The sequence below is a fragment of the Rhineura floridana genome, chromosome 3 (genome assembly GCF_030035675.1).
Source record: "Rhineura floridana isolate rRhiFlo1 chromosome 3, rRhiFlo1.hap2, whole genome shotgun sequence".
Taxonomy (NCBI): Eukaryota; Metazoa; Chordata; class Lepidosauria; order Squamata; family Rhineuridae; genus Rhineura; species Rhineura floridana.
The window spans coordinates 6,276,197-6,296,771 of record NC_084482.1 but is presented as its reverse complement, the minus strand read 5'-3'; the positions used below and the strand labels follow the sequence as shown (position 1 = coordinate 6,296,771).

General features: G+C 40.7%; 1 protein-coding gene across 14 annotated transcripts in view; it reads right to left on the bottom strand.

Annotated features, from left to right (window-relative positions):
* HUWE1 (HECT, UBA and WWE domain containing E3 ubiquitin protein ligase 1) overlaps positions 1-20,575 on the bottom strand; it is a 116,469-nt gene that overhangs the window by 61,688 nt on the left and 34,206 nt on the right. For 12 of the 14 annotated variants that reach the window (XM_061614131.1, XM_061614138.1, XM_061614140.1 and 9 more), the window contains 11 exons: positions 18,951-19,091; positions 16,949-17,060; positions 15,832-15,978; positions 15,637-15,738; positions 13,583-13,663; positions 13,258-13,364; positions 11,866-12,043; positions 6,910-7,001; positions 6,485-6,696; positions 976-1,033; positions 84-296 (listed from right to left, as the gene is read on the bottom strand). In XM_061614131.1, coding sequence (XP_061470115.1) covers positions 84-296; positions 976-1,033; positions 6,485-6,696; positions 6,910-7,001; positions 11,866-12,043; positions 13,258-13,364; positions 13,583-13,663; positions 15,637-15,738; positions 15,832-15,978; positions 16,949-17,060; positions 18,951-19,091 — 1,443 coding nt within the window. The remainder of the gene's footprint in view (positions 1-83; positions 297-975; positions 1,034-6,484; positions 6,697-6,909; positions 7,002-11,865; positions 12,044-13,257; positions 13,365-13,582; positions 13,664-15,636; positions 15,739-15,831; positions 15,979-16,948; positions 17,061-18,950; positions 19,092-20,575) is intronic. The other 2 variants (XM_061614143.1, XM_061614141.1) reach the window with 1 other exon arrangement.

Here is a 20,575-nt window from a genome sequence, read left to right as displayed (position 1 = left end):
CATTTGGAGGGGAAGGGGAGGAGTTAAGAGTAGGATTTCCAGAAGCTTGTGTATACTTCCAACTTAATGGCAGTGATAATTACCTTCTGGAAAGGGAAATGTTGTATTCTCCTCCTTACCAATATGGATTTGCAGACTCCAGCCACAGCTTGGCAGGCTGCTGAGGTGGGGAAGTCTATAGGCAGGTTGGGTAGGCCCAAGATGGTGACTAGGGGCAGCAGGCCCTTCTGATTCACAAACTCCTGACAATGGTCATCTGTCGTATTGTTGCTGAGGATTGATTCCACAAATTTCATCTGGGAGAGACAGAAGAATGAGGGTAGGGAAGAAAATAATTAACACTTCCTATAATACAAAAGGCTGAGTAGCCTACCCCCAGATCTAGGCCAAATGGCACGGAAAAGCAGGAAGAGTAGAATATAGCGTTTCTTAGATTCTATGACACACCCCTAAACCCAAATGCAGCCATCTTTCAAGAATCACCTGCAGTAAAATCATAGTAAAGGAGAATTTTCTTGACAATCTCTCAATATCCTCACACCCCTGTGATAGATGGGCTCCAAGACTAGCTGTTTCAAAGCAGCAGCTAATAAAGCCAAGTCTACTTAGACATTTTGGGTTTAGTTTAAAGGACACCGCACCCTCCCCCCACAGACACAGTAAAATCAGCAGTTTCTTTACAAAACTGATGCATTAAGGAAATGAATATTACACACTCAAGCTTTTACCTTTTAAAATAGTTCTGAAGCTGGAAAAAATGATAAAATATTGCCACTTTTGAAGATGTGTTTATAGCCAGAAACTAGACTGTGGCCACAATAGCCATCCAACTTATCCTAGCAACATAGCATGGGAGGCTGTGGGGAAAAGGCTGCTAGCCAACAAAGCTGAAAATGTCTGAAGGTCTCCCTAGACACATTGGAGCCAATCCTGCCAAAGTATGCTTCAAGGACCACCTACTAAGAAGGAACTTACCACATTAAGGATGTAGTCCATGAGTGGGATTGGTATCCGTTCTTCTGTCCCGACCACCCTAGAGAAGAAGAAATGCCCATTACCTCAACCACTCCCACATTTTTCAACAGAGGCCTCCAGACACTCTCTCATGGATGGCAGAGATGTGAGCTGAGAGTCGGTACCCCAGCTAGCAGTCGCTTAATGATATCTCCCCCAGCACCCAAACAGATTTCTCACAGCCAACCGCAACACAGACACTACTAAAATCTTTGCTCACCTTCCTTAGTCTGACTGGTTGGACAAGCAATATCCAGCTTCTGCATCCCAAATTTTATGCAAAGCAGTCTCCTGTTCAGGTTTCCCAAAGAGATAAACTGGAATAATGGAAGTACCATTGTTCATCCTGCCTCTTCCAATAAAAAAATCCAGAGGGCAGCCCTGCACCAGGACTGCGGCAAAACCGCGCCTAAAGCAGCCCAGAATGCATCATAGTGACAAAAGATACCAGCATTGAGGGAACACAGGAAAAAGGCAATGGAAGGGGGAAAACAGTGCTGCCCATCTTGGCTGCTGGCCTTGAATTGGATTAAAGGTGGGCATGTGGCAGGGGCCATGAATGGTCGACTGCCAGGCGCCATGGAGTTCTACAGCAAAATGGAGCTGGGGAGGAGTGAGGGAGGGGAAGAGCCAGGCAGTGACGTAAAGAGCATGCTCAGTGCAGGGTTTGATCAGAGAAGAGGGGGAAAAAGTCTGACACAAGCAAAGAGGGGCCAAGCAAAATGCTGGGGGGAGGGGGGAGGAGACAAAAGTAGAGGATACTGGGACCTCTCCAGTCTGCACCAGGCACCTGCCACATGGCAGCAGGCAAGCCAAAAGGAAATCCGGCCCTGCAAGTTTGGCCAGAAGTAACATGGCTGCCTCCCTGGAGCAAGGAGGAATTTTAACTGTTTCTAATCCCCACACACATAGGTTTGACTTCTACTCTCAACTAAGGCAATATGAAGACAGCAAATGCTTAATTCAAAACAGTCTACTCTAAACAGGGACAAGCAAACAGCTTGTCCAGAGCTTCTTAAGCCAGAAACCTGTCTATAACCCAGAAACCTGTCTATACCCCAGAACTGCCAGGGCAACCTTTTCCCCAGTTTCCGAACATCCCTCTTCCACCTAACCTGCAAAGCATCATGCCATCTCAGGGCCAGCTGACTCTAAATGCAGGGCATCAGCTACTCTGTCATTTCCCCCTCAGCAAATGGCACACACACAAAGTACCACATAGCCAGGAGTCGATGGGGTTAAGAAACCCCATAGACAGGAAACTTCAGAGTTCAGAAGTTTACAAAGAAACAGCTGGCAGGCACTCAGAAGCTGCTGCAGAGCTTGCCAAGGAAACACGGAGCCAAGAGAGTCTCTGTGCAAGGCCTTCAGTGCAGCTGGGATCAGGGTGCCAGGGAGCAAGCAAAAGTATGCCAAAAATGCTTACAGTAACCCTCCATCCGTCCCACATGTAATCATGCCATTTGCTGGCTCAATAGGGGGCTCCCTGTCCCAAGAACGAATGCTTTCATTGCTCAAGTTCATCCCAATGAAATTTGTACTGACTCAGGACCTTGTCTACAACCAGCTTTGCCAAATCTCAGCCTTTTATCAGCATTCTACCTTTAAACCTATCAGCAGAGTAGACTTCACAGGCTCAGCTATAGACTGGCCTCAATTAGGTCATACTCAGAACACAACCCATTAAATATATGGTACTAGTATCCAGAAACACATTTAAGTGATGAAAATACTTCCCCAGCATCTACGTGAACAGAGGGGCAAAAATAAAATAGCCTGATCCAATGCATATTAATGTATGCCCTACTGAGTTCAATAGTTCTTACTGCTCTGTAAGTCTGCAAAAGGCTACAGCCAAAGTATCTTTTCAGTGAAACACCAGTAAAACCAGAAGCCACACAGAAGCACCACCCTTCTGGGACTCTACTGCTTGTGAGGGGAAGCACAAAATCAGACCACAAGGCTACTCAAGGTGGCTTCCCGTCTTCCTACCACATAGCCAGGAGGAGAATGTCTACAGAGTTTGGTTTTGCTTTCCACAAAACATGGTTTAAAAACAGGGATGAGAAGCCCATGACTCTCCAGACATTGTTGGATTGCACCTCCCATTATTCCTGATCATTGGTCATGCTGGCTGGGGCGGATGGAACACAAGAACATCTGGAGGTCCACAGGTTTCCCATCCTTGGTTTAGTTAAATAAGTCAGCTTTACAGCATTTATTTTGAAGTTGGCTTGTTTACTAACAGACCAGATTTTTCAAAACCACAATCTCTGGTTTGTACATTATTTATTTGTTTGTTTCTTTGTTACATTTATACCCCGCCTTTCTTTCACTATAGATCCCAAGGCGGCATACATGTGGTTCCCAGGCAGTCTCCCATCCAGGCACTGACCATACCCAGACCTGCTTAGCTTCAGCAAGGTAGTGGCCTCATGTGCCTTCAGACCATCGCCTGGGACATAACAAGACAGGTTTTGTGAAAGTGAAACTGAACCCCACAGATGCCCTCCTCCCAGCCATGTGGAAGAAGGGGCGAGAGGAATAACACAAGCCCAAGGCTCACAGCAACTCCTTCCTGCTCATGCATAAACCATGTTTTAACATTACATGAGAACTTGGCTAATCTGAAAGCCTAGTGGTGGGATTAAGCAGGTTTATCAAATAATGAAACAAAATTCACCTCCATTGGGGCCCTTGGTAGACTATGATTTGGGAGGTTCTCTAAAAGTGAGCGCACTCAACTTCCACCCTGTGTTGAAGGGTGTTTTTTTTAGAAAAACCTTACAGCTAAGGTTAATAAATAGAGGCTGTTAATTATTTTAAAAGCATTAACTTTAATTAGAAGAAAACAAAAGATAAAGCAGGTTTTATATTTATGCCAATTACAAAAACAAAACTTTTAATGAAACAATAAGGTTACTTTTTTAAAAAGGCAATTTTAAAGGCAGTTGTGCTAAGTAGGCAACAAGTCAATTCAAGTATGGGGGTATTTGACTGTGATCAAATAATAATAGATATCCAATTGACAGTGTCTGACAAATCAATTGACAGGAGTGCCAACCCTACCTACAAGCTCATAACAACAGATTTCCCCTAACCACAAATGAACAGAACAGCCACATTCCCCAGAGGTAAAATTAAGCCTGGCCATATAAGCAGCAAGACACTGCACACGCACAGCACAGAACAGGGCTGAGGGAAACAATGACATGTTCCCACACACATTCACTTGCAAGTGGATTCCACTGAAAAACAGTGGTACTTATTTCCTAGTAAGCATATGCAAGATCAGAATATGGCAGGCAGGAAATGGGCAAGTGAAGAATCAGTTTGTGAAGACAAGTAGGAAAAGCTAACAGTACCATTCTGGTTGAAACTCATCTCTGGGCTCTGCTGTGATCCAAGTGATCTTTGCAATTCAAGAAAAAAGGATGTGACCCATCTTTTCTTCGAGCTGTTCTTTGTATTTCAAACACATCCTAGGACTATAAATCCAGCACAGCCCACTCTACCCTTCACTAGGTGTATTACATTCACTGCCTAATGTTTTGTTCATTGTGCAATAGCTAAACCTATTAATAAATAAAATAAATGCAAGTCATGTATCTCAGGAGTTATTTCTGAATGTGTAGTCTGCTCCAAACCAAGACGACTCAGGCAGAAGATTAAGAAGTAAGTAAGTGCCCCAACAGCAGTTAAACACGCTAAAAATCCAGCATACCTACCAACATGATCTTAGACACTGAAAGCCAACCCAAACAGAAGATCTTCTGGCTTTCTGAAAGATGCTCAGGCATAGGTTGAGTCTCCAGGAAGAGAAACACATGGACTTGGTCTCTCAACAAAGCAGGTGGATAGCATTGAGAGAAGCACAAGCTCTCAGTCATCAAAATCACAGTCAGCTACAGGAGAACAGTCAACCCGAGATGAGGGAAGGAGGCCTATTTTGAGAAGCTGTGCCAAGAAGCAGGCTACTGCCAGAGTATAAGGCTAAGGGAAGGATGTAGTGATTAGGGGGAAAGGGAGGGGCACCATTTGTCCTAGTTCTTCACTGTTTGAAGAGTTTTCATCACTGTTAGAGTTTCACTAGTTGAGCTCCTACTGGAGTTCTTGCAACTCCAATGCTAGACATACATGGAAGATAGGAGCAAGCAAATGCCTCCACAGGCCAGGTACCATCTAAACCATTCTTACACATTCAAAGGGTTGCCTTTTTGAAAGCCAATAATTTTAACCCTTTCCTGACAGAGACTAGCCTGTCTGGGCCATTTTAACTCTTCCTCAATGCCAAACATAGTTTTAAAGATAAGCAATCTGCTGTAGAAGGGTCAATGCCACAATGGGTTGTAGTCAGCTATTACTCAGAGTAGACCTGATGACATTAATAAACTTAAGTCAGTCATGGTCATTAATTTCAATGGGTCTATTCTGAGTAAAAGTTCACTGAATACAACCCAATAATTCGCAATAAAGTGACCAGTTTTATCATGTCTTGAATCAAAACCACAAGGCAGGCACAAACAGCAACACCACTCAGTATATGCTCATACACATATGTGCAATTTCTTTAATGATCCTTTAATGGAGATCACCCAAATCATCTTTGCAAAGTCAGCCATATGGTTCTGAAGTAATGGTAACACTAGCCATAAGACATCTTTCGCCATTACTTAGGGGCTCAAATAATAAAAGCAGTTATTTGTTTGAATAATAACCAAATGAATATGAAAGTCTGCACTAGGACCTCTTGTATCCCAGACTGCAGCACCACCACTCACACCAAAAATGCTCAAAAGTCACACTTCACTTTTTCAGAGACACATAGGGTTTTTTGCAACAGTATGCCTTACTAAACAGGGCTCAACGGCAGCTTCAAATGCTGTCTTTCCCTCTATGTAAAGATGCATGGAAGAAAATATATGCTTTACTAACACACGGAAAGTTAAGCATGTGCATTTTCTGCTGTATACAATACACTGAGCAGCCAATATGGGTAAGAGCTACCCAAGTACATTTTCTGCTACATGCAACCACCTTGATAGTTACGTGAAGCATATGGACCAGGATCCAAGGAGCTTGCGCTAGCACAGTGGGATGCAACTTCAACACACACACAGTGCTGTATCATTAGCTTTGAAATTCCTCAGCATCAAGCCAGTCACCATGTGGCATGTTGGGTTGTCATTTGAAAAAAAACAAGACCCCACTGGATACATGGAATTTGCTCACGGGTTCTCTGAATCCTCGCTACGCTCTTCCTGCACAGGAATTATAGCCAGTTGCTTTGTCAAGGACCCCATCTTTTTTTTTTTTTTTTTTTTAAGGAAACACAGGCTGTTAGTTTTCAGCAACTTTTAAAACTGATCAGAAAGCAAGAGCAGGCTAGGCATTGCCATTTAGGCAATACATGCAGCCACCCCATCATTCATAGGATTGCTGTATGTTATTTGTAGCCTCGGTTACTCACTGCTGGCTGGATTCTGCCTCACTCTGCTGTGTGGCATTGAAGCTCTGCATGGCTTGCACCTCTTCTTCTTCTTCATCCTCACTGGAGGCCTCCTCTGCCGCATGGGTTGAGCGGGGTGGAGGAGCAGTGGCTGTTCCATCAGCCTTCTGAATGGAGGGCTTCTGGCAGATGTATTTAGGGTCTCGGCCCAGATTGCAGATCTCTTCTAATAACTGCAGAACAGTGCACAAGCATGTTGGCATGGAATAGGTTCTAGTTAGACTTCCAGCATACTCAGCTAGGAAGTTATCCTCCAAATAAAAGTGCACTCAGGGCAAAATAGTATAAATAGTCAACAGCTAGGTGTGCGGCTTGGGACGTTGGCAGGATACAGTAACACACAAACAGAGCTGAACAGCAAAGGGGCATTTTGCTCTGCTTCCTACCTTTATTATAGCTGTGGTAGCATCTGTTTTGAGTGTGGGCTGGTGTCTCATGAGTTCATCCACAGCACTTCCTAGATTGGAAGCAGTGTCTCCTAGAATGAACATCAGGAAAGTGGAGGAAATTAGATATAAGCCATAAACATTACTACAGAAATGCAAGTGACTACATGAAGAACAAGCAACTAAAAGAAGCTAATCAAGTAGGCAACAGTTTCTTGTGTGCTCTCAACCCACATTACTCAATATCTTAAGGCTACTTGTTAAAAAAAGTTCAACGTTGCTGGAAAGACAAGGTAAATAAGAAACAGAGGGGAAGCTGGGATAGGGAAAAGTGACAGAAGGCCATGTGGGAGCAACAGCTGATCTCTGTGGTGAGTTTTCCACATATTAACGTTCAAATTTGTGATCCAGGAACTTGCTTTCATTAAAACAGTTAGCTTGATGTTTTTCAGAATACCAGTTTCTACATGTTTGTGCAGGAAGATTAACAGTCTTGATTATGAGGTGAATGAGGTTTTTTTCCAAGTAAGAATTGCTGTTCATTTTAAATTTAAAATTATAATAAATCAAGAATACAAAAACCAAACCAGCATTAGTACATAGAGTACAATAAACCAAAGATAATACAGTACAGAAGAAAACAAGGTTCCAGATCATGTAAAAACAAGATAGAGAAGACTATAATGGAAAACAGACATTGTAAGAAGTTGTTTCTGAAGGAAAACCCGTACAATTTAACCCAATAAAAGATGTTAACGATACATTATTGATTGTGGTGACAAGCCACTAAATAATTACACAATATCCCTTTTATCAAAACCAAATAGATGCATATGCTGGAGGAGCAGGGGTGAATGAGTTTTCATAGGAAATGGACAGGGGGTCAGATCTTGTTTATTCTCACAGATCTCTTGGTATTTCTCTGCTGGACTGTCTCTTGTGGATAGAGCTAAGTAGAGCCATGCTGTGGTCCCTCCTCCTTGCAAGATGAGTCTACAAAAGTGGCAGCTGAAGGACTACAGCTCCATCCAAAGACTTTTGATGTGTATGACACAAGGTTTAATCTTGTCCCAATCTATGTGAAACTGCTAGGTATGGCTGTCTTGAGATTTTGGATAAACTTTCATCAGCATGGTTCTGTGATGGGCTGGATGTGGGTAAACAAGCAGTATCGGTTGGGCATGTTGCTAGTTCAAGACTTCCATTTAAGGATCAGGTATGCAGCTTGAGTGTACTTCTGGTTCCAATACCTCTCCTGTCCTGGATGTCCAGGTGGTGCTGATGGTCAGGAGCACTTTTCAACAGTTTCAATTGGTGTCCCAGTTCCCAGATATTTTTCCTAGAGGCATCAATTTCCTGGCTGTAACAATTCATGTCCTAGTTGTATCCAGATTGGATTATTGTAGAGTGCTCTAAATGCAACTGTTTTTGAACAGCGTTTGGAAGCGTCAATTAGTTCAAATTGCTGCAACCAAGCTGTTATATGGTATGAGGCATTTTGATCACATAGCCCTAGGGCCACATCAGCCACAATGGCTTCCATTTGTTTCTCAGAGCAATTCAGAAGTTAACTTAAAAGTCAAACAGTCTGGGACCACAATCTCATACTGAATGAGTCTGTTCATGAATTTTGCTCTAATACAAAGTCCTTGTCGATTGTTCCCCTCCTATTTGAAGCATGGCAGGTGGGCATACCAAGACAAGCCTCTCTCAGCTGTGACACCAACGTTGTGGAATATCCTCCCTAAAGAGATCTGTACCATTACCTTGCTCCTTGCTTTTAGGTGAGCTATCAAAACTTGGCTTTAGTCTGAATTATTTATCTGCTATGCTGTGTGGTTTTAGACTTCAGTTCTGGTTTCTGTGAGTACTTTATGCATTGTTAACTGTTCCATTTTTATCATTTGGTTTCAACTTTTATTTTTGGGAGTCACCATCTTGAAAGTCACTGACAGAAAAGGCAAAATAGATTTCAAGAGGAATAGTTAGGTTCGTCTTTCAAACTAACAAATTTATTATGGCATAAGTTTTCAAAGACTAGAGTCTATTCCTTCCGGCACTGCAGGATAACAGTTCACACATCTACTACATGAAAGTTACACCATAATAAATTTGTTAGTCTTTAAGGTGCTGTAAGACTGTTGTTTTTAATAAAGCGATGAAGCATATCATGCTCACCCATATGTTTTTTTAAGGTGGTGTCGCCATCCCTGGGAACCACTACTCCTGAGAGGAGGGCAGCCGTGGGACCGTCCACTGAATCTATTTTTAGCTCACCTATAGTCTTTTGTGAAAAATTGTAGAGTTTTTAATGAGGTACATGTTAATCAGGTCATTGCCCTATACATTTACATATGGCAGTCAGATTAGAAATGGATGCACAGAGTAGAGGAGCCAGAGTGAAGCCATGATGAATCAAGATGGAGGACAATTTTGTGCTGTGTGGTTGGAGGCTGCTGGCAGTTCTGTGAGCATTGCACTTTCTGCTGCCAGAAAGAGAAGAGCTTGGTACAAAGCTGCTAGATAGCCAAAATAATATCTAAGTGAAAGAGTAACGTGTGGAGCTGACACTATGCAAAAAGCTGCCAGTAGAAAATCACTGACGCAAGGGTCTCAGGTACTAATTTTATTCCCCTCCCAGACAAATTATGGTAATTCATGTTCTGCATATTTTGGGGGTCCACCCACAATTATTGAAATTCATGTTCACTTTGGATAATTCCAACCTCCTGATCCAAGTTTGCTGGGTGATTACACTTTAGAAAAAGTTTTTTTGAGGGGAGGGGAGGGAATTGCCTTTGGATTCCTTTTTCTTCTTTTCTCTGTTCTGCTCTGAAGGCTTCAGGTCTACCCACTCATAGGTAAATAGGTCTTTCTTTATTCTATTAGTATTATTAACATTTGTATACCGCCCCATAGCTGAAGCCTTCTGGGTGGTTTACAACAATTAAAATCATTAAAAACAAATATACACATTTAAAAACACATTTTTAAAAACAATTTCTATTCTAGGAAACTTAGAGGAAAATACCCAAGTAGTGGGCTGGAGGGGGTTAGGAGGAGAACATGTGATTTTTTAATGTTAGTTCATATTTTTATTGTTTTAATTAATTAGCTAAAGCAAATATATGTATCACATCACTTCAAGATATTTTGTAAGTTGCTGTAATGTCAAACGGTTATCTTTGTTTTATTTTCTATCAATGCTGTAACACCATTAAACTTTGTCAATAAACTGAGGTATTTGTTTCAGTTACAGGTCTAAGTTTATAATTTTTAGCAACAGATTGCGTTTTCTCTCTGTTCCACCAGGTTGCTGCTGAGCAAACAGAACTAGGCTGATGAACCTCCAATAAGGTTGATGCATAGGCCAGAATTTGGCAGTGTATGCATGGGTCTTCATTGGATCTACTAATTTAGAATTTAGTACCTTATTATCAATAAGAAGGAAGAATCTGAAGGTGGTAAAGAGGAAGAATCCCAAGAACAGAAGAAAGCTCTGACTGTGGGGAAGGCACAGTCAGATGAGGGCTACAAAGATTAGTCATGTGACCCTGTCTGCCTCAGCTGTAGGTGGAGACAATCCATATTTGAATGCTTCCCCAACACCAGGTGGAGAAAAAGTATCCTTCAATTCTGAAACGTTTTGAGGTTTAATCTCCTCCACACCAGGCATTCAATAAAGCTGACTGACAGCAGGCTCAAGAATGACTATGTGAAACTCACATAACATATTGGCCAGTCTCCCAGTCTTTTTGTTTATTCTCCATCTTTGCCCCCACTTTTTCTCCTTTTCCCCATAAGCTTTCCAGATTACTTCAGACACATAACAAATCATACTGGTAACGCACTAATATGGTGCCCACGAGCACCTGGGTGCCTGCCAGAACCCCCTACGGTGCCTATGGAGTTTCAGTAAATATCTCCTCAAAATTCCACAATGCCCAAGAGATTGTTTGTGATTGTTTGTTCCTCCTGCTCAGTTCCTGTTTGCCCTGCCTTGGCCTCTCCTACACTTAACACATTTCTTACACAGGCCTACGTTTCATTGGATGCCAGGATTGGACACTTTTCTCTGTGAGTGAACATGGCAGTGCCTGGTGTAGATGCTTTTTTCCCCATTGATGGAAGGTTGATGGGGGATACCCACACAATTTTGTGGTCCTGTCTTTTTCTGTTCTTTTAGATGTGGCAGCCACGTACCTCATGGCACCCATTTTGTTACTGGTAACACAGCACTTTTTCAAAATTCCAAATGTTCCCACTGGCTCAGAAAGATTGGAAACTCCTGCTGTGACTGATGAAATCATGCCAGATAAGTTATACTTTTAAAGTGCCACAGAACTATTATTTTCACTGATGGAATGAAGACTTCCAGATTAAAAGCCACCTCATTTTCTTTGCTGTCGATACCATTTTTGGCTGCAATGACAAGATTACCCACTGGGAAAACAAAGGTGCCAGAAAACAAAAAGCTGCACACTCAGTGTTATGGCACCAAAGCTGCCTATTGCTGAGTGCTGTGTTAAGTCATCAGGAAAGTAGGATCTTGGACTTAAGCAAAAACTGCACTTCCATTAATCTTGCACATTAGAAATAGCAACAAGAGCTCCATACGTTCAACACGGGATTTGGAGAATTCCCCACCATAGGCTGTTACATTCTACTTTATACAGATTTCACCTAGACACAAAGCCTATATAGGGGGGCAGGAAACACTAAGATTACTATGTTAGTAAGACAGGATAATGGCCAAATTAGAACTGCTTTCCAAAAGTTAAAAAAAACCTTCCAGATGGCTCTAGGGATGAAGTGGAAGACACCTCTGAGCCCATTTTCCCCCAAAAAAGAACAAGCCTCCTAGTGGATAGAGAGGAGAGCATCCAGTGTCAGGAGCACCGGATGGTGACAAGTAGGGAGGAATTCCCAGCACAACTCTCCCCAGAAGGTACTTACCAAGTGGGTCTGAACTGCGACGCCTCCTCATTGCAGGGAGGTAGTCTGGTGAGAGCAATACTTTGAAGAGGCGTTCAAACGGCTGACACTGGACAAAGGATTGGAGGCCCCGGGCATTCAGGCACAGGGCACTAAAGACGTTGGGGAGAGAGCCCAGAACTTCCCGCGTGGCAGGGACCTGTCAGGAAACACACACCACCATCATGCCAAGGGACAGGAAGTTGCAGTTGAGCTATACAAGTAAGATTTCTTAAATATACGTTTATTTCAGGGTATAAAGAAAATATGAAAAGCTACACATAAGGTCTGCTCATTTGAATTACAGCCTAACACAGGAGTGGGCAGGCTTCAGGTTTGTTCAATATACTTTGTTTTGAAATTCTAGCTATATGTCCTTTACACCTGGCTCTGCTTGGTAGATCTTAGAATGTGGGCAAGGGAGATCCTTTGCCTCCAAGCACATTCTGAGTCTTAGAATGTTGTGAACTGCCCAGAGAGCTTCGGCTATGGGGCAGTATATAAATGTAATAAATAAACAACCAAAGTAAGTACGTAAGTAAGTAAATAAATAAAATTTATTTTCAGTACCTAATTTAGATGGGGACAGTAATTTTGTTGTTGCTATTATTAATCAATTGAGAGTCAGAAACCCTTGTTGATCTGCTGCAAATCACACAGATCTGCCAGGAGATCCCAACCAACCTTCTGCCTACCTCTGGCCTAATATTACAAAATGCAGTAAGAGATGGCATAAGAAGAGTATATGTTGAGATGAATTTTAATAGCGAGAGGGGAATCCATTCTTAGGTATAGAAACTAGGGAACTCTCTCAACTGTCTTGAAAGACTTGAGAGAAAAGTAGCAGCTTCAAGGAACTGAGAAGAGAGAAAGTAATTATATAAATAGAAGGACACTGATTCAAAGGTGGAAATAGGAAAGAAATGGCAGAGACCTGACTAAGCAGAAGGGCACTTCAAGTGGGAAGGTAGAACAGGAATAAATCCACTCTGCCCTCCCTCGGTTTGAGCAGAAGGAAAAAAAGAGAGTAACTGAGGAACTATGTTGAAAAAGCAGCACAAGTCCAAGTCCAGCTTGTTGACTGATAACATGAATATAACATGAATATCAGTATAGCATTTGTTTTGATAACATGAATATCAGTACAGTATTTGTTCTAAAGGGGCTGGCACAATGGCATTATATGAATACATCTATATGAAACCGTTTTATCAAGTACGCTCATTTACAAAATGAATTAGGCTGCAATGCCAGGAATTACTATTAGAATGCAAGAACATGGGTGTAATATTACTAAGAATCTCCCAGCCTAGATACATAGGAACCAATTTAAGGGCTTTATAAGAAAACAGGTAATGGAAAAAAAATACTCACATCTTTTATAAGGAGAGCATGCAACATGACATCTGTTAGGCCATTGTCCTGTAGTGAGGATAGCAGCGAAGGCTCTTGGAATACAAAGACTGTTACCACCTCAGTGGCTGTCAAGAAAGATCAGAAAATGAGCCACGTCATTGACTAGTAGAGGTCTTCCTAAGATAAGGTAACTTGGCAGCAGGACTGAGAAATGCCATTTCACTTTTACGATGGCCCATGCCCTGACTATATTGTCACTCTGGGGAGCTAAATAAAGAGGGATGTAGTCTAGAGAAAACAGGCAAGAAATGTCCTCTTTGTTAGGCATAAAAGACATGCTTACCAAGTAAGAAGAGTGACGGCCCATAATATTCTGCATTGCTGATGATGTGCTTCAGAGAGGTAGGCAGAGAGCCATCCATTACTGTGAAGGAGGAAAGTGATCAATAAGGCACAGATATTTTGGTAAATTAGATAAAGCACTTGCACTTAAAGTGGTATATATTCCTCTAAAAATGCTGCACCAAGAAACATAGAGTGGAATGTTTCTATGTAATCACCTGTACATTATTTTTGTATAAATTATTATGTCGCTTTATGCAATTTATTCTGATTTTACTAGTCATTGTGAGGAACAAGGAGCTATGTAGGGCACTAAAACCCCACCCCCAACCACTGGAAATATTATTCAGCAAGTCCTCTGTCTTCCAAGTCATCAATTATTCTGCACATAATTTCAAGCATATCTTCACAACAAGGGGCTAGTAAACTTTCTGTTTTAAACAATGAAACTGAGATTTTAAGGCCAAGTTTCACCCCCAGTTCTACGTTCTGCAATTTTTTGTACACGGTCACCAATGATTATCGCTGGAAAGTTTATTCGCCAAAACAGCAGCAACTTCCAAAGTGGGGTCTAGCATTACATTTCACTCTTTTATATTTGTCTATGATGGAAACTATATGGGTCAAACTTCAAGATCTTTGAGACATAGGATTACTCAACATAAAAGTAAGGTTTGCTGTTGAAGCCCCCCTGACTATGCACTTCATTCATCATCATTCCCCAGATGCTTTAAGATTTTTTCCCCCCTGAAACATGTACAATCTACTCCTTTTAAACATATTTCTCTAACCGATTTATTGGTTAAAAGAAAAGTGTTCTGGATCTAAAAATTAAAGTCCTTGTCATCTTGTAGTTTGAATGACCAATTATTTGTTCTATTTATTAGGTTTATATCCCACCCTTCCTCCCAATAGGAGTCCAGGGCAGCAAAAAATCCAAATTAGATGGCGGCAAATTAGATTTTTCAATTTTTCTTTAAGTTAGCCCTGATATCATTGAGTCTCCCTCTTAATCATTTGACCTTATTTTTCAAGAGGTTGTTTGATGTTATAACTCTTAATTGTTCATCATAATATTCTGTCTCTTTAAATTGTACATATGATTAGTGGCAACTGGCTGATTTCTCCACATATATAGTTGTGTTTTTGCACCAGCAACATTTGGTTACCTCCCTCTGGAATTTCAGTGCCCTTTTTTTTAGAGATATGTGGCATATTCTCTTACAGGTTATCTCTACAGCAGTTTTTTTTTTAACATAACAATCCTGGCTTCTTACTTTCTAATTTCAGGGATAATTATTTCCTTGGAGAATTTTTTTCTGCTTTGGACTTTTAGATGGCTACAGGTAAATTAACAGCACTGGCTACTTACTGGTCATAGTTTTTCCATTTTTTTGTTAATTACAGTTATTTTGCTTATCATTGCTTTCAGTATTGCTGTGAACCCAGTGATATTTTGGGAGAGTCAAGCTTGGCTGCCATCCATTGCAGTAGTTTCTGAAGTAGTATGGAAATGAAAACAGATTCTGGAGATTTCATCATTGACTCTACTCTTCTATTCAGCTGATACAAAGAAACTGGACTGTTTATTATTCCTGTTTATACACAGGTTTCATATTGATCGTTCTACTTTATCAAGACATAGTTTTGGATTGTTTGGGTTTATTCACTGCTGACACACAGGCCTCTATTGCATTTGTATCACATTATATCATGTTCAAGGTTTGCACTGTATGTGTACTTTATTAACTCATTATTTCACTCTTCTAATGGTCTGTGACTTGGTCATTTTGTATGATGGAAGCTACAACAAAAGTCACCAAGGAAAGCTAATGATCGCATAGAGATGTTGTTCTGTACAATTTATTGTTTAAGTACATTCACATTGTAAGAGGATGGAAGCATCCTGAAATAAAAAGGAGACTCAACCCTTTACCTATATAGGCAATTATATTCCACTAAGAGATTAGCATGCTGTCATTATGAGAATGTGATCAAAGGAAAACTGGTCCAAGAATCGCTGGCTTAACAGCGCAAACACCGAGGCAGCCTCACCATGGCGTATGCCATCTGAGAAAGCTGGGTCTTGGATGGCCTTTTTCAAGAAGTTCAACATAGACTTGAGAAGCGCTGCTCGCTGAGGGATACACTGAACTCCTGGAATAAAGAAGGAATCCAGAAAACAAAACCAGTCAATGGCAAATACTCTGCCAGCACAACAAGAGCTTTTTTATACAAGGCACTACATACCACTTCGGGATGAGACTACTGTGTTTGTGCTGCCACTGTTGCTACTGGGAGCGATGGCACTTGAGGCCCTTGTTTCAACCACAACTTCTTGTCGATGTTCTCCAGAAGTGGAAGGCCCAGGGCTGCTTTCCATGGCTACATCAGAAACTAAAGGCATAGAAAGATATTTTACAGGAAAGAAACGGAGCCAATTTGAGGGGGCGGAGGAAAGAGAACAATTCTCAGCACAAGATCAATTGGTAAAAGTCAGTGACACCAAGGAGCTGCTAGAAAGGAGAAATCCTTAACCTAGAAGAGCCTGAGATGGCAGGACCCCAAGTTCAACCCTATGTTTGCAAAGTTATAGAAGTTGGACTACCGTGTTTTTCATTTAGAAGCTGTACCTTCTCTGCTGGCCCAGAATGACATCAGGTATGTTTTCGTTATCATTCTTCAAAGCTCAACAACCCACCCTGCCCCAGAGCAACATGCTAATATTACTTCTCCCTAGACCATGCACAATTTTATATCTCAAATCAGGTACCCCCTTACTCACTTTTTTCTAACCTAAAAAGCCACAAATGTTATAACATTTCCTCATAGGGCGGGTGTGGGGAAATTTTGGCCGTCCAGATGTTGCTGAACTACAGCTCCCGTTAGCCCCAACAAGCATAGCCAATGGAGGGCCACAGATTCTCCACACCTGTCAGAGGGGATTCCCTATCCACCCAAAAAATTTGAGCCAACCCCAACATCCCTAAAAATGCAAGACTGGCTGAACGTGCCAAACCTGCTACAAGTTTCACAGATGAAACAGGCATTACATTTACCTTCCATCTCACAATTCCACTTAATTCATTTTACTTCAAAATGCAGTTCTAGAGAGACTACAGAAGCACCTCAACAGTATTTAGTGTGTAACGTTTAGTAAAAGCCCTATAAATTATAGGGTTATTAAAATTCTTAAAAATTATAATCAAAGAAGCTAACACACAAATCAAGTTATAGGTAAAAATAAACATCCTTTATTTTACTATCATAGTATAAGCGAAAATGTTTTTGTAGATTTTCCCCTCTTTGTTTTTTCAGCAAGTTCAGCATGCTTCTGTAAAAGTGATCAATAGTTTTTAGAAGTTACCTTCTATATCTGTCTCCATCTCTTCACCTTCTTGTGTAGTGGCAGCAGCAGGTCTCTGGATCTTTGGCTTTATTACAAAAGGACATTCCCTCCGGCACAGGTCTGCCTCATGCTAGGACACAAAGGAAGCTATATGTAAATAGGGCTTTAAGACAGCTAAAGTGGAAGCACCCTTCTTTCTATATTTTTCTTTTACTTGACTTAAATTGTTGCTGTTTAAAAGAGATTTGCCAGATTGATCAGTTTTTGACATCTCACTGGGGAGCCATAACTTCTCTCTGCTACGCACTAATTAATAGCTTATCTCTGTTTTTGTTGCAAAAAGCTGTCCTGGATTTGCATTCTAAAGATATACACAGAAGAGGGATTTCTATTCCAGATTTTTATTTTGAAAAATATTATACTGTTTTGAGACTACTCTCTTTTTGGTCTATTTTATTTTGACGAATCTGTTTCTTGACGATTGCCATTAATTGTTTCGATCCTGGGAACTGCATTTTGTTTACTTAACTATTGGAGAGATAAGGCTGTCTGCTCTGTTTATACTGTGATGTCACCAAGTTTGGAGTATTAACCCAATTGTTGCTGAAATAAGAAGTGGTTTTCCTATATTTTTCTTTTAAAATGGCAATTAAGAAAGTGGCTGAAAATCTGGAAATAACTATGTTTCAGAAAATAATGGATGAGATTGAGATAATGAAAATTGAATTGAGTAAAATGAAGCAGGAGATTAAAGATATAAGGGTCCCTGTGAGAGAGGTGACCCTGGAAGGGGTCCCTGTGAGAGAGGAGACCCCGGAGATTGGAACAGGGGTCCCTGTGAGAGAGGCGACCCTGGAGACTGGAATAGGGGTCCCTGTGAGAGAGGAGATCCCGGAGATTGGAACCAACGTGGAACAGGAACAAGATTTGGAGTCTATGGACTTTAGAAATAAAATCTATTGTTTGGAACTCAATGTTATCTCTGAAGAAATGAATGAAGATTCTAGAGATAAAGTTATCAATGGCATGGATAATCTTCTGGACTGGAATGATGTGATGGAGCCCAATATAGAGAAAATCTATGGAATTATCTGCAGCCATGTGACAATGGAAAAACTTTTAAGAGATGACCCAGTGTATTTTGAAAAAAAGAACAGAGATATGATTTTACAGCAGTATTTCAGCAACCTATTCAGAATGGATGGCAAGAAAATATTTGGGATAGAGGTAATCCCCATCAGACTCTTACTATATGACTATGGCTTTGACAGCAAGATTATTATGGAATACTGATAATGGAAGATTGGATATTGAAATTACTGGACTTAACAAGACTACTGAAGATGGAAGATGGAAAATGGAACTAATAGAGATAATAGAACAATGGCTACTGAAATTATTGAACCTAACAGATTCTGATGTGATGGATTAATTGAAATGTTTATTTTGACTATGGTTATGACAATAAGATTATCATAATTAGTAATGAGATGGATTAATCGATATGCTTATCTGGAAAAAAAAATTGATAGATATATTTCTTAAAGAATTGAAACCTCTCTTTGACTTTTTGTGGAAAGAATAAAGTAATGTTTATGAGATTTGATGATTAAGTAAGATAACTACTGGAGGAAAGTGATTTTATAATATGACTTAAGAGACAGGATTGTTATATATTATAGACTTATAACTGATTTGATCTTTGACAAATGGGAAGTCAATATTTTACTCTTTATTTTTTATTTTTCTTTTTTTTTTCTTTTTTTCTTTTTGTTTAACTATTTTTGATTTTGTTTTTTGTCTTTGAATGTTTTATGATTTTGTCTTGTATGTTTTATGAAAATCTGAATAAAAATTATTGAAAAAAAAAAAAAAAGACAGCTAAAGTGGAGATAACTGAATCACTGGTATCAAAAACTTTGCACTCTGCAATAAAAATAGACATCTATGGTTGTGAAGTCAGACATACATAAATCTTATGAAATGAATAGCTGTTGACACAACAACAGAGTACACCTACTTCTAATCTATAGATGAAGATAGAGAGGCCGCTATGAGACTGGAAAGCTGCCATGTCTAAATTTGTGATTAAGTCCACCACGCGGACTGCTCTGGTCACAAAAGTGATCTGGTCCTGTTCATCTCCTAAGAACTTGATCACCTAGGGAGAAAAGATGTAAAACATAGATAAGAATGTGTGAATGGAAGAACTACAAAAATGGATCAACTCATTGGTCCAAGAACCCAAAATTCCCAGCTGATACTGGCAAGAATCCAGTGTTATACAAGAAAACACCTAAGACCCCTGTTAGACAAAACCAACAGTTCATCTGGTCCAGCATTCTATTCTTGCAGTGGTCAACCAGATGCCCCTACGGGAAGCCTACAACTAAGGCAGGGGCACTAAGCACTCTCCCCTCTCATGTTCCCTCTCATGTAGTAGCTGTTATTCAGAGGCATGCTGTCTTGATACTGGAGGTAATATACAGACAACAGCTTTACCAACCACGAATAGGTCTAACCCTCTTTTTAACCTGTCCAAGTTGGTGGCTATCACTACATCATGTGGGGATGGATTCTATAGCTTAACTATGCATGGTATGAAGTACTTTGTTTTGTCTGTCCTCAGTCTCCCACCATTCTCTTATGAGAGGCAGAAATGCTTCTCCTTATCCACTTTCTCTACACCATGCATAATTTTACATACCTCAGTCATGTACCCCCTCCCTTTCCCCTTTTTTCCTAATTTAAAAGCCCCAAATGTTGTAACATATCCTCATGGGGGAGTTGCTCCAGCCCACTGATAATTTCAGTTGCCCTTTTCTGCACCTTTTCCAGTTCTACAATATCCTTTTTGAAGTCTGGGGACAGTATATAATTGTAGCTACACCACAGATTTGTATAAGTGGCATTGTGATATTGACAGTTTTATTTTCAATCCCTTTCCTAGTGATCCCTACTAAGGAATTTCCCTTTTCACAGCTGATGGACACTGGGTCAAGGTTTCCATTGAGCTTTCTACCCTGCCCCAAGATCCCTTTTCTTGTCAGTAACTGGCAGTTCAGCCCCCATTAGTAGTGCATATGTGAAGCTGGGATTTCCCACCGCCACAACGTGCATCACTTTACACTTGCTTATATTCAGTCATATTTGCTGTTTCAATGGATTACACAGTTTGGAGAGATCCTTTTGGAGCTCCTCATGATCCCATTTTGTTCTTACAACTCTTACCAGTTCCAGGTCATCAGCAATTTTGGCCACCTTACTGCTCCACCCCTAACTCCAGATCATCTATGAACAAGTGAAAAAGCACTGATGCTCTTAGGATCATCTACGAGAAATCACCTTTTAACTTAGAAATCCAAGACTGGCAATGATCCTGAACTAAGCCTTGTTTTACTTGTGTCAAGGATTCTATGTAGCATTTTGCTAGTCCAATCATGCCATTATGCAGCCTTCAGGGCATGCCAAGCTCAGTTGAGACAGCATGAACTCAATACTAAATTCATGCTGATGTTTGCAGCATGTCACAAGACATAACAGCAAAGCCAGGCTAAGGTTACATGCACCGGCCGGCTCTGGAATGCTACCAAACATTTTAATTTGTCAGTGCCTTACCTCAAATGTTATTCTAGCACAGCATGG